Source organism: Polyodon spathula, chromosome 23 (genome assembly GCF_017654505.1).
Source record: "Polyodon spathula isolate WHYD16114869_AA chromosome 23, ASM1765450v1, whole genome shotgun sequence".
NCBI lineage: Eukaryota > Metazoa > Chordata > Actinopteri > Acipenseriformes > Polyodontidae > Polyodon > Polyodon spathula.
The window spans coordinates 24,153,142-24,179,571 of NC_054556.1; the positions used below are offsets into that span (position 1 = coordinate 24,153,142).

Consider the following 26,430-nt stretch of genomic DNA (forward strand, 5'->3'; position numbering starts at 1 on the left):
TCAGTACACCTGTATTGTTTTTATGCTTTATCTGTCCTAATAATAATAATAATCCCCTTGCTGATACTTTATTGTTGATTGCAGCCATCAAAATGTTAGCATTTTCAGAAACTACTACTGAAAAATGACAGTTCTGCTTATGAACACTATCCCAGGAAGAAATGGTCTCTTCATCTACGGTATATTGCCCTACCCTTTTGCTCTCCGCCAATGTACCAAAAACAACAGCTACAAGTGTATAGGGATGTGCCAAGTAACGGGTACGATGATACTACTCAAGTACCAAGTTAGGGCACTTCCAGTGGTAATATCTACACCAGTTGTAATTAATACTTGTAAATGGATTTTGTTTTTAAATCGCCCAAAATGAAGCAGTGTTTTTTTTTTTTCAACATGATTTCTAAGGCAGGATTAATGAGGTGCAATGTTGGACCTTTGGGCAGAAGCTCACGTAGAGATCTGTCAGCAGCTAGCCTGCTTCTTGCCGACTTTTGACCAGCAACTTCAGAATCATTAATTTAAAACACAACAGCCTCGTCTCAGCTTCTTCTCATCACGTTCTGACCTTCTCACTGGCATCTCGTGACCTTTCCGTTTCTGAATTGCCTTCCCAGCACGCCGAGCTACAATTACGCCCCCAACCCTGACAAGCACTGGATTATGAGGTACACGGGGCCCATGAAGCCCATCCACATGGAGTTTACCAACATGCTGCAGAGGAAGCGCCTGCAGACACTGCTGTCCGTCGATGACTCCATGGAAAAGGTAAAATAACGAGCCAGCTTGCTTCTGAGATCACTCATCTCAAATCCAGCAGCGGTGCCACTGGGATCAGTCTGCTGCTTTGCACCTGCTTCCATTCCTCCATTACAGATAGCTGTCTGATATCATCACTCTTTAGACGTCAGACAGAACTGGGATTTGAACCCAAGCCTTCGAAGGTGAATTCTCTGCTCTCCTGATAGAGATTCAGCTTTTAGGCTTTTACACGGCAAAAGAAAACTATTTTACCCACCAGATGTTATTGTGTATTTACACTTGAATGCTCATTTAATTCATTTGCCCCAATGTTAATTACAGTTCCCTTTGGAAACCAAACAACAATGCAGACAAACAAAGAACCTGAACTCATGCATGCAATAGTTGCATTCAAGAGAGAAGCCTATAATTACTGTTTATCTGTATTTTTTCTAGTGGGAACAGAGTGAGTCATGTTTTCCTTGACGCGCCTGAAAATCAGGGGCTTAAGATAATATAAAATGTTGCATGCGATTGATCATGTCTTTTCTGGTGTTTCAGACCCACTAGGATTTCAAAGTCTCTTATTCATGGGTTTGCTAATCTAATTCTTTCTTCTTTAAAGATCTATAATATGCTGGTTGACACGGGTGAACTGGACAATACATACGTGATTTACACAGCGGATCATGGGTACCACATCGGGCAGTTTGGGCTGGTTAAGGGGAAATCGATGCCTTACGAGTTCGACATCAGAGTGCCCTTTTATATACGAGGACCCAATGTGGAGGCTGGCAACATGTGAGAGCTTGGTTGATTTCTTTTACTTAATGTTTTGGCAGGAAAGTTGATTGGGGTGATCCTTCTGCTGTTGGGTACATAGTGCATGCAGATCACACACAGGTTTAATCATTATATAAAACAGTGCAGAAAAAGAAAACAGCTTGGACATCAAAGTGAGGACTCCCCCTTATAACTGTCTAAAGATTGAGGTAGTTTATGACCTCCCTTGAAGGTCCTCAGAAAGATCAGATAACACATACCTTATTCTATAGAACACTGCCGTGTGTTCTTAGATTTCTCAGAGCACAAGAGGACGCCTGGGTGTGTAGCCTGGAACTATACACTTAGAACCAAGACTGAGCATTCTGAAAGTGTGTTCAAGCCAAGTGGAATATGTGTATAAATATTAATATTACAAATTTAAAAAACTCCCCTTAGCTACAGCTGCTTTACTGGAATCTTGTTGTGGTTCTTATTACACATTACAGTGAAAGTGCATTGGCAGTCTTAACAGACCCTTAGAGAAATCAGCGGGTCTTTTTGGTGTTTGGGACAGATTATCCCTTGTTGGATGACTCTGCCTTATATCTGGAGCTTTGCCCCTCTGCATGAGGGCCTGGAAAAAAGCCAAAGTAATCTCTTGAAATCTCGTAAGCCTGTTTTCCTCCATCTCCCTTTCATCAAATTACACGGTTATATCCTGTTGATATTTCCTGTGTTAATGAATAGCCATGGTAATGGCACCCCCTTCAATAAAGGATAAAATCAACCGTCAGGGAAAGCATTTGCTTGCTAGCCCTGTTTAAACCTGGGATCAGGGAGGTGCTGAAGATCTTGGCAGCGCCTTTTCGCTACAAGGTTTCCCTACAGTCCATTAAAGACTAGGCAGCAAGACCCCATGTACAAGAAGAAAGCCATTATAGCAAGCATTTTATTAAGCTCAAAAGTGATGTGCTCAGCTAACTCAGTGCACTGGGGATCCTTCCTGTGGCCTTAAAATGATAATGTTGCATCATGACCTTGTTGTGTCACGTCCTACTTTAGTGCACTTACCGGCTATAACACCATGTCTATCCACTTCTGCTAGACCGCATATATATATTTTTAAGTCTATCTCAGCACTTTTGCAAAGATTTAATCCTTTACATTGCTTTGGTGCCACACAGCAATCCTCACATGGTACTGAACATTGACCTGGCTCCCACCATCATGGACATTGCTGGACTGGACATTCCAGCGGACATGGATGGCAAGTCAATCCTGAAGTTGCTGGACACAGAGCGGCCAGTAAACAGGTAAGACCCCCCCTCCCCAAAGTAGGTGGTTCCTTTGGCTGTGTTACATCCTAATTCCGTCATGGAAAACATCATTTAAATATGTACAGTATAATAAAGTAATATGCAGTGCTCCCTCGTAACATCACGATTCAGTAATTCATGTTGACAGTAAATTGCACATGTACAGTACTTCACTGTATAAGAGCCCTTTAATAATTCACTGCATTCAACATTTAGCTACTTTAAGTGTAAGACCAGATTGAAAAATATCATGGCAGCACTGTATAAAGTTTGAAGACACCTATTGCAATTATGCTGCCAATTTTATATTTATATCATGCGCTTCCATATAACGGGAATGATACATGTTGCTAGTATCGGAATACATGAGCATCACAGTACGAGAGGTTAAATGATCTGATTTGCTACTGTGTGAATCAGGGAGACTTTTAGGCTCTTGCTAGTATCTTGTGTTGTTATGTGGTCGTGACTCAGAGTCAGGTAATGCAGCAACAGGAAACAAAACCATCCCACTGATGCCTCAAACGAGGGTGAAAGCTGCTTTTGGATATTTTAAACCAGGAGAAGAATGTTTAGGCTTTCCGTAGCCAGAGAAGGAGGCCTGTAATTGGATTAAAATCACATGGCTTGCCTGCGTGTAATCAGGAATAAATTAGCTTTCCTCACTGCCAGTAAGTCACTGTTCCTTGAAGTGATGCAGCTTTTTTTTCCCCCCCTCTTGCTTTTTTTTTTTCTGTATTGGTGGATGATTTAATCTGTTTTGTAGAGAGATGATTATGCTGCAGATCAATAAATGCAGTCTCTTTGCAAAAGACAGTAAATGGTACTCCTGGGGTGATACAAGAGGTCTGGTGGTATATAATGTGACATGACTGCTTAACTTTCCAATAAAATGGAAAATAAATCACAGGTCAGGTCAGTTACAGTACACGAAATCCATTTTGATACAACAGCACCATTCCCATTACTGGATTCCACGCTGTTCTGTTAAGACACCATATTCCGTTCTAGAGGGCCAGGTGTTATTTATTTTTGATGGAGTGTTCTCTCTTTTCACAGGTTCCAGTTTAACAAGAAGGGAAAGGTCTGGAGAGACTCGTTCCTTGTGGAAAGAGGGTAGGTGCACAAGCCCTCAGACGAAGAACCGGTCTGCATCTGGGGGTCAGAATGAGTCCCAAACCACAGAATATGCAGAGAATGTAACTAAGTTTATTAACCCCATATGCTCTGAAGAATCATGCAAAGGGTTATTTTGTATGACCTACAACATGATGATTGGAGATTAAATGGTTAAAAATTGCCCATATATTTCCTTGACACCATTCAGATAGATTGTAACAGCACAATGCCCTTTATAGACATCAAATGAAAATTGGTTTGTTTTTTCTCCTCCAGTAAGCTGCTGCACAAGCGGGATGATGGGACAGCCACCGCCCAAGAGGAGAATTTCCTCCCCAAGTATCAGCGTGTGAAGGACCTGTGCCAGCGTGCAGAGTACCAGACACCCTGCGAGCAGCTGGGGCAGGTAATAGATGGATCCCTCCTCTCCACAATTTCAGCATTCTCCTGTTCTCTTACAAGTTCATTACATGGCAACATCTTGTCAATTTCATTCATAATTCCTACGAAGCTGACAGTACATTACGATGCTTCCTGCAATTATAAGGAGACGCAGAGTTTGTAATATAAATATTTTTTGCATTGTGAACCCTTTTAAAAGTTTACCACAGATAGCTATGCGTTAATTTTGCAACTTTAAGACTGTATATATCAATTGTGCTTTACCATGGTTAGCCTTATGTTTTATACCAGTTTTTTCCCCACCGATTTACCATGCAAGGCTATGCTTCAGTACACTTTTCTATGGTTTTATAACAATTTACCACTGCAAACGTACGAGGGTTAACAGAAGACATTTATCAGTGAAGGTTAGATTTGAGAAGTACAGTACAGTAGACATGCTTATAGTTTATGACATGTTTTAGATAATCAAGTGGCAGCTGTACTGAAATATAACTACCACATAGGCCAGGGCTTGATATTATCGACAGGGCATTTGTCTCAGTTACAGCACGTTAGAGGAAATTGTTTTTCCATAGGAGAGGTGTTATTATGAGTCGAGCTACCGTGGGCTTAGGACGTGTATCATTTCTATGAGAAGGTTGCCTTTATCTTACAGTTGCATTACCAATAGCGCACTGACTCCAGACTGCGAAGAGTGGTTTGGGTCTAGAATTACTGAGCTCAGTAGAGAGGGAGATTCTCAAGTTCCAGCGAGGCACCGTGGTCTGGGTGGTATTGTGACCCATCCGCGAAGTCTGTACCGAGAACAAATGACTTCCCATGGACAGCTTCGCACAGGAAATGTCCAGCTGCAGTTTCATTTCTCCCACCAAGGACCCGCAACTTCAAAATTCAGTACAGACCAAGCTTTTGAAATCAATCTTAACTCTTATTAGCACTAGCAATAACATCACTGGCCCCGCTTTTTGTTTTTTGTTCATCAATTCGGAATAGGCAGATATCTCAAGACAACGTTCAACAGATAAAAACTCACCGCCTAATCACTGCATGCGATGCTTTTCAAATTCACACCAATGATCTCACAACAATCAGGCCTTGTGATCTGTAACAAGATGCATGTACAGTATCTGTAGCGTTGTACAGTATTTTAAATATCCTGAATTAACTTAATAAAACGAGTGCAGAACCAAGAGATTGATAAGCTAGTAACTTTATTTTCTATTCTGCATGAAGCTTCACTGACTATTACTACCCAACCGTCTGTCCTCTCCTGCCTGTCTGTCCCCCTTCCTTTCAGAGCAGTGCTTGCCAGAACTGCTCTCATTTCCATGGACTTGTGGGTAATTATACTGCCATTCCCAATAAACGAGATGAAACATAAAACCCAGAGTGTTAGCTAAAAACAGATAATAAAAATATTTGAAACATAACATCACTGCGTTAAAACTATCCAGTGTATTACTCTCCTGGGTATTAAAGGAATACCAAGCAGGAAGAAAAGCATTTACTTGGCTGATGAGAGCAAGCACTAGAGCCCGTTAAGCAAGTCCAAATGTAGCCTTGGAAACCCTTTCAGCTCCCAGCGATCCACAGAGTGTCAGGGAATTAGTTTTTTTAGTATGCTTTGGAGCCACGTGTTTTAAAATGTACTTTCCCAAGTGGACACCCAGTTTTTAGCCCTGTAATACACACATATTTTTGAAATGAGAAAAGCTACTTTGTAACTAGATTCCGTTTCTTGTACAAAACACCATTTTATAAATATCAGTTTGATAAGATGCGCATTTGGACCAGACATTAGAAAATTGCTTTAAAACATGTATATTATAAACAATTGCACAAATTACACACAAAAACACCATTATTACTTATTTATTCTGGTAGTTATACTGTACTAAAATAAACTTGTCTTCAGGTATTTATTTTTCTGTTAACTGTAGCATTGTTTTTCATGAGCAGCAGCATTTCAGTGTTGGGCATCCTCTGCCAACAGGAATACGCAATTCACGTCCAAAGACAACAAAACTGCTTCTAAAAATAACACTGTGTAATATTAATGTTTTGTTTTTAAAGCTGAAACTATAGCTAGTTAAAAACTATGATTTTGAAGTGACTATTAAATCAATTTACAACTAGGTAATGATTTATCTATTTAATGAACAAATGCAAGGAGTTTGCTTTCTGTTTTCTGTGCTTTGTGAACAGAAGTGGCAATGCATAGAGGATGCTATGGGCAAACTGAGGCTTCACAAGTGCAAGCGGGTGGCCAGCCTGACAGTCGCCGGGAAGCTGGGCATGGCCAACATGAAGTCTCAGCTCTACAGGAGGAATTCTGGGGACTGTGATTGTGATATCACTGACTTCCAAATGAGTCCGGTGAAGAGGAAGAAGCTCTTTAGCAAGAAGAGTGAGTGAACACACAACACACCTATGGTCAAAAACGCGTTAATTAGTACGTGCTTCAAATATTTAGTACATGTTCTAATTTTACGTTAGTATGTTTTGTAATTTTAATGGGTACGCATACTAATTTGGCCAATCAGATCACTGAAAATGTGAACCAATGAATTTAAAGAATAGAATGTGCAATAAAATTATCCAATTAAAACTTAACCTGCCCAATTAGTGGCAGTATGTGGACCTGGCATTGGGTAAAGTGAAAGATGGATAGACCCGGACCTGCCGAGACGAGCACCAGCTGCTGGTGTCAGAGTCTTAGAGATCACTTCAATTCAGTGGTAACCCCACTGGAACTAATATGCAATTTTAATCAGGTGTTGAAAGATCTGAAAGTTGAATCCAGTATTAACTGTGGTAACTCAATATTTGTGTGTAAAACTGAAATAAATATAATTAGAAAAAAAAATTGTGTGCATTGTTAATACAAACTGAACCATGTCACGGTCAACATTGTCTGTCTCAATAAGTCGGCAGCACTCAGCAAATCTATACAGTGCAAACGTTTCGGTCAGTTCAAAACCATCCTCAGTGCTAACAGGTGAAGAACACTCAGTATTTCAAACAGCCGCTTAATTAGGGTAAAGTTAATCACATGCAAAAGGAGCATGAATGTTAGTGTTCAATTAATTAAAAGCTAACTGTATTAGGACCAATGTAGTGCATCAATGCATGCTCATTAAAAGGACAAGTTAGCATCAACAAATCAATGGAAAAATATAATAGGATGCATGGCACAAGTTTGTAGTCTATACATGGGACTAGCAATAAAAAAAAAAAAATTGAAATTGAAGAAACAAATTTTGCATGAATGCACATTGGACACAGCTTCAGTATGCATTCAAATATTACTATAGATAAGGTTTAAAAAACCTGCCTCACGTCAATGGGATAACCTCAATAAATATAATTGTGCAATTTATATTCTCCCTCTCTCGTACAAAGGGTAGGTCTTAAATAAATTGCTCTTTAACTCCATCTAGTGGTCTCACACCGACACCTCAAAACGTGTGGCATCATGAAATCCTGCAGCCCCACCACCTCAAGGCTCATATTGAAGGCTCTTTGAAACTAGGCAGAATGTTGTCTGGTTAATCAGTATGTATATGTGGCCTGTAAGAACTCTTTACAAAGCACCTTTCATTAGGTGCAGACTTCAGTAAATTGACTAATAATCTAGGGTGCAAATGTGGCACTATAGATTCTAGTGCCAGTGTAGCTCATATCCAGAGCATGGCGTTCAGGTTTAATCTCAATGCAGGATAATAACCATGCTGGCTAAATACTGCCCCCTCCTGATATTATTATTCACTCACCCTAACCTCACAAATCTTGAACAATCTGACCACACTGGAGACCAAAAAGTATTAGGTTATTTGTCATGTATTTATAATTACTTTTTAAATTAGTAAAAGCACCATATTTGTACCACGGTTAAAATAAGGATCAAAGAAACAGGTTGTACCTTCTCCCCTTTATTCCCTTGTTCTCAGAGATGAAGACAAACAAGAACTACGCTCGGAACCGCTCGTCGCGCGCCGTGTCAGTGGAGCTCAACGGGGAGCTGTACAGCGTGGACCTGGAGGATGGCTACCAGCCCGTCATGCCGAGAAATAGCAGCAAGCGACTGTCCGAGGGGGGAAGGGAGGAGGAAATGGAGGATGAGGGGTTCAGCGGCACGGGCAGTCTCACCAGCCACAGCATCCCCAACAAGTTCTTGATGCCCTCGTCCATCAAGGTCACTCACAGGTACAGCAGAGGGATCTCTATCGCTCTAGAGTATAAAACCACTTGAGTGGTTCTCCTAATGGACAAAATCTCTAGGGTGGTATAAAGTAAAATGGCACTTGAAGATAGAATATTGAAGATAGAATAAAGAAAATACATACATATCTTCAAAACACTAGCTTTTATCATATTTGCTATATATGATATAGCTATGTGGAATAATAAAGATGTATATATATATAAATATATATATATATATATATATATATATATATATATATATATATATATATATATATATACACACACACACACACATATATATAATATATATATATATATATATATATATATATATATATATATATATATTTGTTTTTTTGTTTTTAAGGTGCTACATTCTAGCCAATGATACGGTGAAGTGTGACACTGACCTGTACAAGTCACTTACAGCATGGAAGGATCACAAACTTCATATTGATCATGAGGTGAGTCCTCACTATTTTTTCTAGTAATGTCATTTATCAGTTATCAGATTTCAGTTCATTTCTGCTTCTACAAGGTTATCATGAGGCCCCTGTTTGTTGCTAAAATAGTGGATGTTGATGAATACCCTTACAGCAAAACTTCAACATATCTAACATTGCTTTGCCGGTAGATTGAAACTCTACAAACCAAGATAAAGAACCTGCGAGAGGTGAGAGGTCACCTGAAGAGAGCCAGACCAGAGGAATGCGACTGCAATAAGTTCAGGTGAGCTTCAGGACTGTGCTGAAGAGCACCACCGCCACTGCACACAAACATCTAGACAATTCAATTACTAAAAACAACAACTAGCACACAATCAGCCTGGCACCAAATGTGTATTGCATTTTCACTTTCGGTTAGGATGGTTTTACTATGTAGTTTAAAAAAAAATACTACCATCCAATATCTTGCATCTGCTGTATTCAGACACTCCGACACATAGCTATACCGGGGGAAACCACTTGTGCCTCGCATTGGGATTACTTTACGTCCTACAAACGGGATTCACTGAAATACCTTTCGGACAAACTTGTTTTAATGTGATATGTAGACAGACCGAAGATGATTGCATTTGAGCAGCTTTCAGCCAGTTACACTGCTGTTTGTTCCTGTGTTTTAGTTACCAGTCTAAGCACAAGAGGAAACTGAAGCATAAAGGAGCCAACTTCCACCCTTTTAGGTAAGGAGAGCTCGGACATAAGGTGTCATCATCGCTAAGGCTTTGACATGAACGCCTCTTTGGGATGTTGAGTGGGGAAGCAAGAATGCATTGCTTTAATAATTCAAAATGAACGTAGAGCTGAAGAGTTTCACACAAATTCAGGGACGGGAACTAGACTCCTATTATAACAGCTCAGTCCAATTCATATTAAAGGGAGACAGTGTGAGCCAAGGTTAGGGGTCACAGCAAACCCTTCCTCGATCGGCTGAATGCGATGGGTTTGTTATCTCCAGCTCTGTATGAAATCATACGTCTTCAAGAGGCACTTACTGTGAAGTCTCATCCTGTAATCGGATCACACAAACTGCTAGAATTTAGTTCCGTCCATACAGCTCAACCATCTAGTGTGTAGATCCGTAGGGTTATACATACAGTAACATCAAAAACGCTCCAGGTAAAACTAATACTGATGAAGGCAGTAGCCAAAAAGTGCCAACCTGCTCACGAGTTTTACTGTATTTGAACAGGACTGTATAGCACCTCACTATTATACAATGATGTTGATGATTTCCACTCAGTCCTACTGTATCCAGTTAAATGAATGTTGACTTTTCACCCCTTTTAAAACCATAATGTAGGAGTACTACCTGAGTCTGTGATGACTTTTAAAGCCCCTTTATTACATTGTTTGGATGCATTGTAACCAGCCGTTGTAACCATTTCCAAGGAGTTTCCTTCCCAGTCTTGTCCGTTTTGGAGCACTTTACTCTGGTGGCTTTACACTCAGTGTCTACGATTCAGGTACAAACCCACCCAGGTGGAAACAGTTTTGTTTTTGAAAGGAAGAGATGCTTTTCACACACTGCTGGCTTCTCATTAAACCAGGTCCTTGACCCAAGGTATTGTTTCTCCATTTCTTATCTCATCTAGGTCGATGGTGATGACCGTATAGTCTATAAGAGAAATCAAGCATAAGTACATCCCAAGGTGGAACCAGTGGCAGGGAGTCCTATCTGATGTGTGTTCTCTGTGCCTGTGTGCTGTTGCAGGAAAGGGCAGGAGAAGGACAAGAAGCAGTGGCTGCAGAAAGAGCAGCGCAGGAAGAAGAAACTGCGCAAGCTGCTCAAGAGACTGAGGAACAACGACACCTGCAGCATGCCGGGCCTCACCTGCTTCACACACGACAACCAGCACTGGCAGACTGCCCCCTTCTGGACAAGTGAGAACTGCAGCGTTCATCAAGCAATAGCCAGGATTCTTCAAATATGCGAGGATTTCAAACCATCCCCATTTTCCAGAACATAAGATAAGGGGCCTGGTTCTGTTTGCTTCGTTTTATAAAAACTGCCAAGAAACTATCTGGGTTTACGTCGAAGCAGTTCAGTTGAGGTTGCAGGTTGTTTTGCTTAGGAAGTCTTGCTAATTTTCGGACTGTTTTTCTTTAGTGGGTCCGTTCTGTGCCTGCACGAGTGCCAACAACAACACTTACTGGTGCATGAGGACCATCAACGAGACGCATAACTTCCTGTTCTGCGAGTTTGCCACAGGATTCCTGGAGTACTTCGATCTCAACACTGACCCCTACCAGGTGGGAGGACTAGATAGACAAGTGCAACAAAAAAGTATAAGTGCAAACATTGGAATAGTGGGGGGGGGGGGGCATGTTACCTTTAAAGTGCTATTGTTTACCTTTAATTTTGTTTTAAAGGGGCGCAAGGCGTTATTTTAAAGTGAAAGTCAAATCTCACACAAACCATCCATATGCCACCCTCACATGTGTAAATCCTGTATTTTTTTTATATCTTAACTGTGCCCCCAGTAAACACAACCAAGACAAGCCATGCTTGACACTACCTTGCTTAACTTATGTAAACACCAGGCCTAGGTTGCACACTAATTACTCAACATACCAGCCTGACCCTCAACCCTTTCAGTCCTGCATTATTTTTGTTGCGCTGAAAAATAAACTCATTTACTGACTACACTTTATATTTTCACCAAGGACATGTTTTTCTTTCTTTCTTTCTTTATTTTACATATAATTTATACACTACCTCAGACTGGGACCAAGGGGTTCCATGAGGTTGCAACGTGATTTCCAACGGCACGGCACTAAGACAAGGAGGGAAAGGGTAAATGGATGCTTTCTGAACTGTAGATTTCTTTTTTTTATGCTTGGTAGCTCATTAACGCAGTGAACACGCTGGACCGGGATGTGCTGAACTTGCTTCATGTTCAGCTGATGGAGCTGCGGAGCTGCAAGGGACACAAGCAATGTAACCCCCGCACTCGGAACCTGGAGATTGGTAAGCCTCGCATTGCAACTGGGACGAACACATTGCACTTCTTGCATAGTGCAAGAGACTGTATTATACTCATTCAGCATTTCACTCATGTTTCTGCAAGACTAACCAGAAACAACTCTTGTATTCCAGTCTGTCAGAATGTGTAAATTCTGCTAATGGCCTGTTGCAAGAAACATTTCTAGTTTTTCTCCTTGAGGAATGTGCCCACTATCTCATTGCAAACAACTCCAAGCTTTTTGTGAACATTTCGTATTTTTGTTTTTAGATGCCATTTAAATGTTTTGATTCTCCTTTGCTACTGTCGTTATACAATTTGTATGAGTTCTATTGGTCCTATAATGATATCACAGGAACAATTCCAAACATCCCAAAAGGTAATTGAAAGATTAAAAGGGTAAGAAGTAAATTCATCTGCACTAGGAATCAACCCCCCTACAATGAAAGTCAAACACAACTCTGATTTTAAAGTATTGAGCATGAAATTCACCTGGTTCGCATACTGCGACGTCACGGGCATTAACTGTGTGGTGGGTTTCAAAACATCTGTTCCTAAATCTTTTATTTTTTATTTTTTTTTATTCTTTAGGAGATAAAGATGGGGGCAGTTTTGATGAATACAGGTATATTTGCTATTTAAACTTTTGGTACAGTTACATTATGCATGCATGAAGCCACTATTCAAAATACAATAAAGGCAATATATATTGCAATTTATTTTTCTCTTTTTAATCTGTGTATTTTCTCATTTCGGAATGCCAGTATAACAAACTATTTGAACGGTACACAAAGGATTAATTTATATGAAAGTAAACAGTCTTTACAGAAACAATAAAAGCAGCAGGATTTGCAATAATGGGATTCGACTGCAGTTTAAATTCAGTTTATAAACACTATTGAAAACAATACAAAAAAACACAAAAAAACACACTAATGAAACTACTGATCAGCTTGCTTTCTACTTCTCTGGCTTGAAGTCTGCTGCTCAATTGATCTTGCAAGAGCATGGTCTGTTTAGGTAGAGTTCTGGTTTTTCCAAACGGGTTGAAGCTGTCAGTCTCTGTTGCTTTTTGATCGGGGGAAGGGTTCTAACCGTTTCTCTTGTTGCTCGTGTATCAGGCAGTATCAGCGTCGAAAGTGGCCAAAAATGAAGAAACCCACCTCGAAATCCCTGTGAGTCTGGAGCGCTGGGCTGTCCTGTCTGGGCGTTAACCTCTTTTCTGTTTTGCATGCTGCACTAGATTGTAGATCATCACTTGTGCGTCGTTCTTATTTTCTTCATTCTATACACCTCCCTCCCTGCATGCGCTCATTGCATGAGGTGTGTTGACATAACAGGTGTTGATACGTTAGGCAACATGTCTGCAGAGTAACCATTTATTTGTATGTGTTAATTTTTTTAATGTTGTGCTGTAGGATACAAAAGCCGATTAGGAGCTGACTGGTATCAGATGTTACTTTGAATTCACCAACGATCTTTCTTATTTATTGCCTCTGTCAGTACATTTGTGTCTTTTTTTGGCCTTGGTGTCACCATTCTTTTAGCATTCATTTCACCTTCACACAAAGTGCCTTGTTTTCCTTTTTTTTTTTTTTTTTTTTAGTATACAGTGTGTTGTTTATGTGAATGAACTATAAAATGTATCCGTTGTTTTCTAGTACAGTATATAGTATACTTCAGGTATTTGTGCATTGAAGAAAAACATTCTGCCGTACCTGCGCTAGGTTCAGTATCTAGAGTACAATGGAATGGCCTTTTTAAACACACCAAAAACAAATCAGAGCCTACAATGTAACAAACGAGCTGTTAACAAGGTCACAGTATCATTCAAGGGTTAAGTAAGAAACGGCCCAGCTTCAGCAAATTAGAATAGACTTTATGCACGTGTCACAGCCCTTTATGAACACTTCCAGGTTGATGTAAGAGTTTGACCTTTTGTATTGTATCTGATGGTAGCAACCTATCAGTCGATACAAACAATGCTGCACAGTATTGCACACACTATTCATTCTGCCAAGTCTTGCAGTTGTATGGATTTGCATCTTCGGATGGTAAGTTGGCAGACTGTGAACCAGCAAATTAAGAAATCGTATGAAGAGAAAATATAGGCCTTCTCTTTGCAAAGATGATTTTTTTTTTTTTTTCCCCTTTTAATAATTCTGAGTTTGAGGATTAGGGGAAATTATTCCAGACAATATAGACACATATGGACTATAAAACTAGAATTGTTTTTTCTCTCATTTTCAGAGGGCAGATTTGGGAAGGATGGGAAGGCTAAAGTCTTCGAGCACCTGGACTTCACCGGGGAGGCTAACTGGTTAGAACTTGAAACCTTGTACAGACTTGACAAGCACGCATATGAATTGAATTTTAATGTTAGCCTGCGGGACTGGATGGATTTCGGGGCTGTTGTAGATAGAAAGTTTGCATTGCTGGGCAATTTCAATAGACATAATAGCAACCAGCACTTTGGTGTCTCCCTCGAGAGTGGAGGAAGGGACCAGGCGCTGATGTCTACCAGTCCATCTGCTTCTACGCTTTACCTTACCACCCTCGCCATGCCTGCCCTGATCCTCCAGGAAGCCACTGCTGAAGCTCAGAGAAGCCTTGGGGCTCCAGTGGGATGAGAACAGCTCCGACTGGTTTGAGGCCTACACCTCTCAAGATGAGCGAGAGGAGAGCCTGGAAGGGAACGAGGAACCCCAAAGCCAAACTGTCAGTTCAGATGACTTGGACTGCATTCCCTGCAACTGCAGCAACTTCAATTGAGATGATTCGCAAGACTTCCTTAGCTGTACCGCCGCTCAATTCAAGGGGAGGCTGTTCTTGAGGAATAAAGACAAAAACATTCTTTTCTCCAATTTTTTGGTTACTTTTACAGGACACATGGCACTATCCCCCCCATCCCCCAATGCCTTTAAGGCCAATAACTCCCCCAAAATAAATCTGTAAAGTTTGGATAAATCTTGCTATGATCATACTGTTCTGCTTTTGAAAGTCCTAGCACAGCAGGGGTTATTAAGGTTATAACTAATGAACTTGCCCAGGGCACTGTGCGCATTGCTACTAATGGATTCTAATCCTCAATTTGTAATACTTGCCCAGTGATGAGTGAAGGTTTTGTAATGGGTCTATACTTTGATCCAGCCACCTCTTATTTTTTGCTTTTGATTGTGGCTAATCTCAGTTGTAGTGTTCTTGGCACTTGGTGTTGTTGAGGTCTTTGCTGTGGCAGTGTCTAGGGGGCTAATTTAATTAAAGCAAATAGTATTAGTTACATTGTGCAGCACCTTTAATACAATAAAAGCATCTGAATGCACTTTACAAAGCTTCTGAATTACAGGGACTGCAGCATTCATACAAACAGCTGTGAGGAATGAACAGGTGCAGATTACTTTCTTCTTCTATTGTATTTTATGATCATTATTGTTCTATCCGTGCTATTACCTTTCCTGGGAACTGTTCTCAGCGAGTATTTTTCAGCATGGTTACACTGGACAGTGGAAACACAACCAGGGTTGAGGTCAAATCCTGTTTTTGTATCCTAGGAATAGGAATTGACTCCCACCCTGCACTCTGCATGTGATCTCTCCTTGGCTGGATTCAAACCAGGTTACAAAATTGATCCTCTAATAGAACAGGCTGACACTACACATCAGGGTGTTTCTACCAGTGTAGAACCTGGAACCTTTTCTGCTTCTTTATTTCAAGGACTGTGCCAAACATGCACTTTCAAAACAGGGCGCTGCCAGGGTCAAAGGGCAGCTAAACTTTCACAAAGCGGTGGGTTAAAAGACAACCTTGACGTTACTTATTCCAGACCACGCGGCTGCCAGCATACAAAAGAACAGCACAGGGTAGCTGCTTGAAGCGTTCAGTGGTGATGGGGGGGATCTGAACAGTAAGACAATGCATTCGCTGTTGGTTTTCTTGTCGTGTCCCATCACAGGACATCAACTTCACCCCTCAGTCACCCCCTCACCCCCCCACAGACTTGTCTTACTGTTCTGTTAACGATATATGTGCCAATTCGTTTCACTTGGACCACCTTTAGTCCCATTCACGGACCTCGTTAAAGAACGCTACGACGGTAAGTGTTTTTGAAACTTTAGACATGGTTCGTGTTTACATGTTGTCAGGTTCGGTTTATGGAAAGAAACCAGTGATATATATTATATATATATATATATATATATATATATATATATATATATATATATATATATATATATAATTTTTTGATGTGGTTGATGTTGATTGCTGTTCTTGGTTGACTTTGTTATACGTTGCTATACTTGGTGCTATGCCGGTCTGAACAAATATATTAAAACTGCTGTATGTAGATGTAATGTTTTGCAGTTAATGTTAATGTCAAATTATATTTTATAATGCACACGCAAAGATAAAGCCCATTCAAAATGTGTTAAGTTTCATCTTAACTAAATAGTTCCAAATCAATGTTAAAGACGCACCATAAGTCCTGCCTTGTGACTTAACTGGCCACTTTAGGCAACGTTTGAAGCCCTGTTTTTAAATTGTTTAAAATGTAATTTTGACTTTAATGCCTAGATCTTTGAAGTTTATATACTACCAGTCTGAGAATTCCAGATACAGATTTTGTACAACCTGTTGAACTGAATGACAAAGGACTAGGTTTGAAGATTAACATTTTCTGAAAACAGCAGTACTATTTCTACCCTCCCCTTCAGAACATCAAATGTGACCTGTGAAACGGACAAGCACCTTTATCTTAAAAGCAGACAGTTTCAATTAAAACACAGGTCCTGCCTTGTATATAAATATACAGACTCCGTTTTGTCTTTTTGTTCCTTAATGATGATTTGGTATGTTATTAGTTTGTGAATAAAGTGTGGAATGCCCAGAAATCTCATTTCTACAACCAGCCTCAGTGGTGTTTACTTCTACTGTTAACCATTTACACCCCAGAATGTTCCTGACACCCATATGTTTGAATCCTAAAACATAAAGGCCTGGGACCTAAAGGGTTAAGCTGTTTAACTGCTGTATCGGCTCTCAACACTTTGGGACAGAACAGGGGTGTGCAGTCATGGTCCTGGAGGGCCATTCCACTCCAGGTTTAACAGGTAAAATTATAGTAAACTACTTCAGGGTCTTTACTAGGTTTAGTGAAACAATTTAGAACAGGGTTGTACCAGAGACCAGGAGTGGAATGGACAACTTTGGACACCTTCTAGGTTAGAAGATGGAATCTCTTCAGCAAAAAGCAGTGATTTAAAACTAAAGCCGAAACAATATACAAAGTCCAACTGGTTAACGTCTGCAGCAATTTATTATATTAAAAGTTTGGAAAATAAAGAAAATTCAGAAACAATTTGAATACCAAGCCAAGATTTAACCCTCCACAAAAGAATGCAGTCTATTTTAACATCGGGCCCATCTTTCTGCTCCAGGTACAGAGCGTGGCCTGTCCTTCCACACCTATACCAAAAATTCAATGGATTTAAAGTTTGAAGATGGATTAAAACAGGATTCACCCCCCTCACCTGATTGTTAATGAGATTTGTGTTTGCCTGCTTCCCCGACAACCAGGACTGGCTGCTGTGGATCACGGGTCTAGCACACCAGCTGATGTAATAGGGACTGTGGCTGGATTAGTGGATGACTGCGGTATATAAAACCATCTGCATGAAAAGCACCAACCAAAGTGCTGAAACGGACTGTATGGTGGGCTGTAAAATAAAAAGCTAAAACAGGGGCTGCACCTAAACCATTTGCTTTGGATAGCGTGACGGGGCTGGAAGCATTTTCCGTTCTCCCCTACTAAGCGTTATCAAATGAAATATACAAAAAAAGAAACATTTCAATAGAAATTTGTATTTACATCAATATTAACATCAAGAAACAAGTAAGAAAGAAAACAAAAACTGCAATAGTAATTTACATCCTGAAATTATGACTGTAAATGCTGCTAAAAAACAATATATTATGTCTTGTTGTTAACATTTTTTTTTTTTTTTTTTTTTTTTTTTTTTGATTAAGCATTGACATACAAATATTGCCTTGCTGGGTTTTATTATTTAAATTCTCTCTCTACAAATCTTAAAGCCTTCAGATCTAAACAAAAACTAAAATATTTCCTCACTGTACTATTTATTAATAATAATAATAATAATAATAATAATAATAATAAAGAAAGAAAATCATATTTCTAAATCCACATTCAAAAAATAAATTGAGATAACATTACAGAGTGATCTCCTTGCAATCTGTATTTCAAGTCACCAACATTTCACTTTAGTTGATTTTTTTAAACTGGGATTATTCAAGTGATCTGAAACTGAAGCCGTCTTGAATACACTCTGCAAGTATAAGTAAATTCAGACAGAACACCAAACATGTACAGCTGCTCTGTGTGTGTGTGTCATATATATATATATATATATATATATATGATCTCTCTCTCAAGATACGTGACCTTTTTTATTAGAAACCTAATATGTCCATACTTTCCATCTTTGATAACATTTATAAAGATCTTTTATTTTACTTTCTAATAGGTTTTTTTGTTTTACTTTTAGTTTTATGATGGAAATAAGCCGACGATTCATATGGTTGTATAGATTCATTTCTTTATACTTTTCCGGGGGGGGGTGGGGGGGTGGGGATGTCGTTGAAGTCTCATTAGACGAGAAGTAAGGGAAGTTCCAACGAACGTAAAGTTCCACCGTCATTTAGTTATACGGAGTCTAGGATTTCTCAAAATGTTTGCCAAATGGTTCTGATTTGTTTCGTGTCGGGGAAGACAAAAAAAAAAAAAAAAAAAAAAGAATAAAACTGGCAGAAAGGTGAAAAAGATCAGACTAGTCCTCAACACAGGAATGCGACTGTTCTAACTACACAATATTCCAATATAATTGCACTATGTCTAGAATAGAAAGACTGAATGGGTAAGATATTTGCATGCTTGGCACTTTACAGCTTATTGGAACTTGGAATAATTCAGCACATGTTGGGTTTGTAAGCCATCAAGCATAAAATACAACACACAGGAGGGTACACAAGATCCATTCTTACCTGTATTGAATGTCTGTTTTTGACATTCTTATTAAAATGTTCCACGTCAGAATAATAAATAGCTTAATTTGTATTTTGCATCAAAGAAATAAAAGTGCTTTTAAAAAAAAAAAAAGCTAATAACTTAAAAACAAAACTGAGTGGGGGGGGGGGGGGGGGGGGGTTAAACCAGTTTATACCTTAAAAGTACAGAAAACAGATATTTAGCCTTACAATCTGTGCAAAAAAAAATAAAAAAATGTATGTGTCTGACCTACAAAAGCTGATATAATACATTATTTCTGATCATATTTACAATATACATTTCACAGAAAACAAAATCCCATGACGTGGCATCCAATACTGCAGTACCTTTGCTTTGAGCGGATTATTGCTTAAATATGCATAATAAAGAACACCTCTCTGTGCTCGCTGCTTTCCATGTTACCTTTAAAATTACAATGGACCCCAATTTAAAAGAAATGAACGCTCGCTTTGCTCTGTGCATTAGCTCTTGAATAAGACTATAAAACAAACAAGAAATATATTGCAACAATCCTTTCAAATAATCAGTCTTTCTATAGAGTGCAATAAGAGTACTCAAGCCCAACAGGTAACAAAGCAAACAGCGTTTTCCACATCTCGGTACTGCGTGAGTTGGGTTCTAGTTAGGAAAGGAGACCCACAACATTGTGGTTTGTGGGAGTTTTTTTGGCCCGGTTTTTACAAAAAAAAAGATTTCTAGCTTCCAAGGTTTTAATACACTTCCCAAAACATCCAACCTTTTATTCTTTTTTTTATTTTTTATTATTTATTATCTGAAGTAAAATTAATTTCTCCTTGTTTTTCACCACATAGTCCGCTTAAGATAAATGGGATTGTTTTAAATCACTCGTCAGCTAATGGGAATCCAACAGCCCTCCCTTGACTCCCCAGTACAATCTGGCCTGGTGAACTGGGAACAGTGTTCAGGTTAAACCACGGTCAGTTGGAATGGGCATGTTCAAGCTGCTTAAAAACAGAGCCCTCATCTTTCCACACGTTCACAGTGAATTAGGATTCCTCCACTAGTATATGAACCAGGGGGTCAGCAATATTTCTGAAAAAAAAATAAGACAAATTAAAGCTCTACGCTCGTATCAAAGTATGTATGCACGTTCATATAAAATACGTAGAAAACAGTTGTGTCATAACTAGTTCCGTGAAATAGATATCCACTACTGATTGGGATGTACCTCTGTGTAGCTCAGGCTTGGTACAGCCTCAAAAATCAGTAATGGAATCACATTTCCTACTTGAAAGGGTACAATGTATCCCTTCCAGCATCTATTGTAAGAATTCTCTTTATAAAAGGTGCCACCCAGACCCACCTGTTCTGGCCCCATGGGCATCCCGCCCATTGCCATGGGGTTCATGTTCATCTGCGCCATGTGAGCCCCACTTCCATTCAACGGCATGGCACCATTCATCATCATGCTGTTGTAAGAGCCGGGATTCCCCTGCTGGGCAAACTGCTGCTGAGGGTATGAACTACAACAGGGAAACACAAACCAGTTAGTTACACACAGCAATACAGTCCCCTTTCTCCTGTGCACTGCATACTACATATGAAGACTGCAACTCGAGAGCTGAATGAGGTGCAAGACGCTCAAGCTACACGGGCCGCAGATTTACACAAACGCTCACCTTATAGGCATGGGTAACTCAGGACTTGATTGAAACACAGATGTTGCCTACCAGTGGGTAGCCATCTAGAACAGCAAATGTATGCTGTCTTTTTAAGAGTATGATTCTCTGAAACAGAGTACTTGTTGTATAGCACTGTAGATTGTATGGCAAACTCCCTATTTCCAATTAGCTCAATATTAAAAGATCTTCCCCATCACGACCCCCAAGTCTGGCCAGCTCTCAATAGATTAGGTGAATGGCTGCTGCCAGTAATGAGGGATTGCACTCCATGACAGGTATTGTACTGTGTGTACCTGTTCCTGGCCATGCCTCCCTGTGGCCAGCCTTTCATGTCGGCGGTCTGATACATGGGTGCACTCTGAGGGGGGTGCTGCTGCATCATTGGAGTCTGAGGCGGCCCCAGCCGAGCCGACATCATGGGGTTCGGAGGACTGGCAGCAGCGGAGCGTACAAACGAGGGGTCCCCCTGCTGGTTCATTCCTAGTAGTGCACAAGGGTGTACAAGGAACACACATTTAATGTTATAATACAGTTTACATGCATCATTATGCACTTCAGCTGCCTTCTAATATATAATGTGAGAGAGACCCTTTTAACTCCAAGTCACAAACTCTACTCCAAACTGCCTGAAAACATTTGGGAGTGCAGCTTTTCCAAGAAGTGTCTGTTAATCCTCAAGTTTATACCAATGCATTTATTTTTTTTGTGAAACATTCACTGCATAAACGCGACTCATTACCGTAGTTGGCTGGGTAGGAGAACTGCTGTGGGGGGGCCTGGCTCATGGGAGGGCCCCCCATGGGGCCGTCCATGCCTCCAGGGGCGGTGATGTTGGGAGGAGGGCTGAAGCCGCCTGCTGCCTGCTGCTGCTGCTGCTGTTGCTGCTGCTGCTGCTGCTGCTGCATTAGCATCATCATCCTCTGGCGCCGCAGCTGGTGGTTCAAGATCTCCCTGTTCCGCTGAGCCATCATCTGAGCATTGAGGAACCCCGGCTGGGGAAAAAGACTAGATCAATACCCTCCAAATACAATCCAGCTGCACAAGCAGAACACTGGGTCTGTCTGCACCCCACTGGACACTCCAGGGTGAAAGTTACACCTATACCACCGGAAGAGGATTGCTGTTAATATCGAGAACCATACTATGGCGCTTACAAAGGTGACTTAAAAGCTCTCAGAGAAACCAGCTTTAAAACAAATCTTGTAACCCCACCACCAGTGCGCTGTGTACCTGTCCTCCCATGGGGGGCTGCATGCCGGGCCGCAGCAAAGGGCTCCCCCCCGCCACTGGGCTCTCCATCTTCATCCCCAGGTTCTGCCGGCTCTGGTTCATGAACTGCACAAAAGGAACAGAGTTCACATTAAAACACCTTGCATGCACTCAAGAAGCACAGATGCTCCAAACAGGGATTGGACTGAAGGCTACCTAAATATTAAATAAAAAACACACATGGTTCAGCTGTTCTCAAAGGAGTTAAGAATATTCATAAACAGCTGTGCTGTAGCAACATGTTACTCATGTAGAGCAGGCCTGCAGTTCACGTCAGGTTACCTGCTGGCCCTGCAGTCTCTGCTGCAGCTGCAGGCGTAGTTGCTTGGGTGCGTTCATCATGCGCGGCCTCATCATAGCGGCTCGGGGGTGCATGCCTGACATGGGGAAGTTGCCCTGTTGGCTCATCTGGTTCATCATGGGGTTGAAGCCTGCGGGCTGGCCCTGCATTGCATTGCTGTAGCCAGCCGGCATCCCCATGCCCGGGGGCCCAGGATAGCCCTGGCTGTACATGGGGGGCTTCTGGTCCATCATCATGGCCGGGTCCTGTCCTGAGAACTGCTCCGACTGTGGGTCCACACCCTGACCCTGCAGATAATTACAAAAAAAATAATGTTGCACGTATTGGTTTACTGTGTACAAAGGATATTAAAATACCTAACATACAAGGATTTGGACAGAGATTTTATTGGTTTAGAAAGTCGCTAGATTGAAAAAGCTGCTCTACTGCTCAGCACAGAGCAGGTGCATTTGAGAGAGAGTAGAGGGAGGGTGCTCTCACCTGGCTCACGAGGTCAGGGATGCCCAGCGCCCGGTCGATCTCCTCCAGGGTCATGACGTCTGTGTTGTTGAGCAGCGAGTCCAGCTGGTCCAGGAGGGCACGTTCGTCATTCTGACCCTCGCTGGTGGAGGGGGGCACCAGCAACTCATCCAGAGGGCTGCAAAACTGCCGTCTGAAACACACACACACACACACAGGACAAGCAGATTACTCCAACAATCTCACCCGCTCAAGGCAGAGGGCAGAGAGGCTCCCCAAGGTAAGAGGGGAGATTAGGGTTTTAAACTCAGCAGTTTGCTGCTGTAATTCAATGTCTACAATTATTTTATTTACCATGTGTTTTCTATTCAACACCCAATCTTTAGTATGCCCTTAATTATTGTAATATTTAGGTTTTTTTACCTCGTAGATTACAGTTGGGTTGTTTTTTTTTTTTTTCCCCCCATAGTAGATCAGTTTTGACAGTTAACTACTGATTGTAAAATCAGTAACTAAGCAGGCGGGGGCAGGACATGACTTGGGTGGGAGATTTTCAAGGTCGTGCCTGAAGGCAGTGTGTACCTGTTCTGCTGGCCGCTCTGTGGCCCGGGCTCCATCGGCAGCATGTTGTCAGGCCAGGAAGGAGATCTGGGAGGTCCCTGATGACTGAAATGACTCATGCCCATGTTCATGTCACCTGGTAATGGAAATTCAAAAACATGCTTTACACACTGGAGTTCAGCTGTCCCTGTTGGGACAGATTTTTTAGGTTTGCATCAAGTTAGCATAATTTCACTTCTCTAAAATAAAACAAAAAAAACAGACAATGCTGAAAAAGCTCAGCAACAGCGATGTGTTGTCCAATGGAGCAGGACACTTCAGTCAGTCAGATAAATGTTTCCTTACCCACGTCCATCAGCTGCTGCTGCAGCATTGACCCTCTCGCCGGCATGCTATTGGACCTGCTGACCATTGGACCGCCCATCATGGTTTTGGCCATTGCAGTGTTATAGTCCATTCTCGGCCGGATCATGGAGGGGTGACCTGCAGACCCCACTGGGCTTGCATTCGACCGGGACAAACCCCAATCACCCGATCCACCCATAGGAGAGCGCTGGGGGCCTCCCATCATCCTGTTAGGCATGCCTAGGCAAAAAAAGATATATATGAATAAATAGTACAAAATATCTTATTAAAAAAAAATCGAGATATGTTGCGTTCTGTTAACACCGATACGTAACAACTACAGTAAAGAGAGAGCGTGCACGACACCTACCCATGTTCCCTGGAAAGTTCTCTGGGCTGCCCATTATTCGTGGGTCCATGATTTCCTGCTTGATGTGCATGGAGCAGGGGGCACTCCGCCTCCCTGCGGGCCCTGCTCCCGCCATGGGCTTCCCGTCCATCGACATGGCCCGCTGGAACGGAGCGCGGGAGCCTGGCCCTGAGTCGGGGCTCCTCAACCCTGAAACACACCGCAACACTACATTGTGTGCACACAGAAATACTTATATAAAAATCATAATACTTATCTGTACAGTAGTTTTCTACAAGGCATGCTCTCACTATATATAACAATGACTGAACACTTTTCTCACCAAGTGCGCTCCCATCCGGAGAAGCATGCTGCTTGCTCATCCCATCGGCACGCCCCCCTCCTCCACCCGCTGAATCCTGGTAGAAACTTGAGCTGCTGAGGCCTCCCAGGATGTTCTCCAATGTGTCCATGTCAGGACTCAGCTGTGAGAGGGGACAAGCACGAAGCACAACACATCTTAAAATTGGACTAGGAATGGAATAAACCCAGTGTGTGTTTGTCTGAAGGGGGGGGTTGTTACAAAAAGCAAGCCTTATTGATTTTGACATACCTCATCTGGGGGCTCGGTCTTGATCTTGCGCTCCCCATTCTCTGGCACGGATGCCATCATTCCCGAGCTGCTGCAGGCACCCTGAGGGTTCTTCCCGTCCAGCTCCTCCAGTTTAGACTTGACATCCTTGGCGGCAGAGTCTTTGGAGTCATCCTTGTCCAGCAGGAGGCGCAGCAGGACATGGGCCTTCTCCTTTTTGGGGCTCAGTTGCTCCTGTTTGATGTCTGCTCCTCCACTGGCGGCAGCGACCTCTGCCGCCCCAGCCTCGTGGCTAACGCTCTCCTTGCCCGTGGCCTCGGCAGTGATCTTGGCCACTTCGTCTGGTGAGTTGCTGTTCTGCAGTAGCTTGTGGAGGATCTTGTGCTTCTCCTGAAGCATGGACGACGACGACGAGCCTCCACCTGGGGGCTGAGCAGTGGAAGAGGAGACCCCAGATGAGGAGGGGCTGGTCACGCAGGATGCAGAATCCTTGGGCGTGGGGTCTAGCGGGGTGGGGGTGGTGCCGCCAGTGTGGCCGCCCCCTGCCAGTGGCTTCTCATCAGAAGGAGAAGTCAGCAGCTGCAGTAGCTTCTTATTCCCCTTGCTGTCTGGCATCCTTCGCTGGGCTTCCATGGTGCCACTGCCCACCTCACTGCCTTCCTTGGTGCTATGGAGGATGGCCTGGCTGTCTGGCCGGTCGGCAGTGCTCTCGCCAGGGGTGTTGTGATGGTGATGATGGTGGGGGTGTTGTTGATCGCCCCCGTACATGCCAGCTGGGCTTTTGGAGTCAATGTGACCCGGCTTACACTGCTGATTCTGATGCTGTTGTTGTGAAGAGTTGATGCTGGGTGAGCTGTCTGGCTTGTGAGCCGGGGAGGAGAGAGTGGAGGGAAGGTTGTTACCCACCCCCTCGCTGATGGCCTGCAAAGCATTGAGAGAGCTGCTGGAGAAACTGCTTCCTCCTCCCCCGCCACCTCCACTGCTGCCAGGAGCCATAGGTGAGTGCATGCCTGGGAAGGGAAAAAAAAAGCCAATTTATTTAGTCAAATCAAACTATCAAAGCAAGTATTAGATGCCAAAAATATCTGTCCAGTGTAGCTTCTATACAGTCGATTCCTACAATTCTTTGATGCCACCTTAATTGACATAATAAATAAATAGTTTTACAAGCTCCTTTATATTATTAGAAATTGTACTTGTGATCTCTGCATAATGCAGTTAATAATCATATGCATGCAGAGTAGTGGGGAGGGGACAAATACACACATTACACTATCATACCTCCTGGAGAAAACTGGCTGGCCCCCATTTTGGGACTCCCACGGTTTCTGGGAGAGACCATTAGGTTTTGCTGGGATACATTCATACTGGGGCTCCCATGAGATGGACTGCTCATCCCAAGCCCATATCCTCCACCGTGGTAAGGAGATTGCTGCTGTTGGTGTTGGTGCAGCTGCTGCTGTTGCTGGTGCTGCTGTTGCATCATCCCTGGGCCTGCTTGGCTCATCTGGTTCATCTGCATCATGCCACTGCTGCCACCATACCTGGAGTTCACCATCTGTCCCATGGGACTGGGCTCGTTCATGCCATAGCCCCGGTTGACCCCCATGCCCATCCCCGGTCCGGGGATGTTCATTGAGACAGGGTTGGGATTCCCCATCGACTGGGCCCTCATACCCTGCATCATGGGGGCCTGGTTTGCTCTGTATCCATTCTGATCTCTGAAAGGGCAACAGAAGAACAGGTCACCACCAAAGTCTCAAAGGACATGACAAATTAGAAATCAAGTGGCTACATGTCCCTATGCAA

General features: G+C 42.2%; 2 protein-coding genes across 11 annotated transcripts in view; one reads left to right on the forward strand and one right to left on the reverse strand.

Moving 5' to 3' along the window:
• The window catches only part of LOC121298021 (extracellular sulfatase Sulf-2-like), an 89,173-nt gene extending 73,267 nt beyond the window's left edge, over positions 1–15,906 (forward strand). For 4 of the 5 annotated variants that reach the window (XM_041224732.1, XM_041224730.1, XM_041224733.1 and 1 more), the window contains 16 exons: positions 615–765; positions 1,364–1,539; positions 2,688–2,816; positions 3,879–3,935; positions 4,215–4,344; positions 6,549–6,750; positions 8,294–8,549; positions 8,920–9,016; positions 9,187–9,281; positions 9,676–9,735; positions 10,767–10,936; positions 11,163–11,305; positions 11,900–12,023; positions 12,610–12,643; positions 13,140–13,193; positions 14,269–15,906. In XM_041224732.1, the coding sequence (XP_041080666.1) occupies positions 615–765; positions 1,364–1,539; positions 2,688–2,816; positions 3,879–3,935; positions 4,215–4,344; positions 6,549–6,750; positions 8,294–8,549; positions 8,920–9,016; positions 9,187–9,281; positions 9,676–9,735; positions 10,767–10,936; positions 11,163–11,305; positions 11,900–12,023; positions 12,610–12,643; positions 13,140–13,193; positions 14,269–14,299 (1,909 nt within the window). In that variant the 3' untranslated portion in view covers positions 14,300–15,906. The remainder of the gene's footprint in view (positions 1–614; positions 766–1,363; positions 1,540–2,687; positions 2,817–3,878; positions 3,936–4,214; positions 4,345–6,548; positions 6,751–8,293; positions 8,550–8,919; positions 9,017–9,186; positions 9,282–9,675; positions 9,736–10,766; positions 10,937–11,162; positions 11,306–11,899; positions 12,024–12,609; positions 12,644–13,139; positions 13,194–14,268) is intronic. The other variant, XM_041224734.1, reaches the window with a different exon arrangement.
• Positions 15,907–18,812: 2,906 nt separating this feature from the next.
• LOC121298062 (nuclear receptor coactivator 3-like) overlaps positions 18,813–26,430 on the reverse strand; it is a 41,330-nt gene continuing 33,712 nt past the window's right edge. For 5 of the 6 annotated variants that reach the window (XM_041224836.1, XM_041224833.1, XM_041224837.1 and 2 more), the window contains 13 exons: positions 25,903–26,342; positions 24,643–25,631; positions 24,373–24,514; positions 24,051–24,239; positions 23,681–23,920; positions 23,357–23,471; positions 22,796–22,967; positions 22,297–22,602; positions 21,976–22,080; positions 21,485–21,737; positions 21,039–21,225; positions 20,427–20,586; positions 18,813–20,155 (listed from right to left, as the gene is read on the reverse strand). In XM_041224836.1, the coding sequence (XP_041080770.1) occupies positions 20,144–20,155; positions 20,427–20,586; positions 21,039–21,225; positions 21,485–21,737; positions 21,976–22,080; positions 22,297–22,602; positions 22,796–22,967; positions 23,357–23,471; positions 23,681–23,920; positions 24,051–24,239; positions 24,373–24,514; positions 24,643–25,631; positions 25,903–26,342 (3,310 nt within the window). In that variant the 3' untranslated portion in view covers positions 18,813–20,143. The remainder of the gene's footprint in view (positions 20,156–20,426; positions 20,587–21,038; positions 21,226–21,484; positions 21,738–21,975; positions 22,081–22,296; positions 22,603–22,795; positions 22,968–23,356; positions 23,472–23,680; positions 23,921–24,050; positions 24,240–24,372; positions 24,515–24,642; positions 25,632–25,902; positions 26,343–26,430) is intronic. The other variant, XM_041224838.1, reaches the window with a different exon arrangement.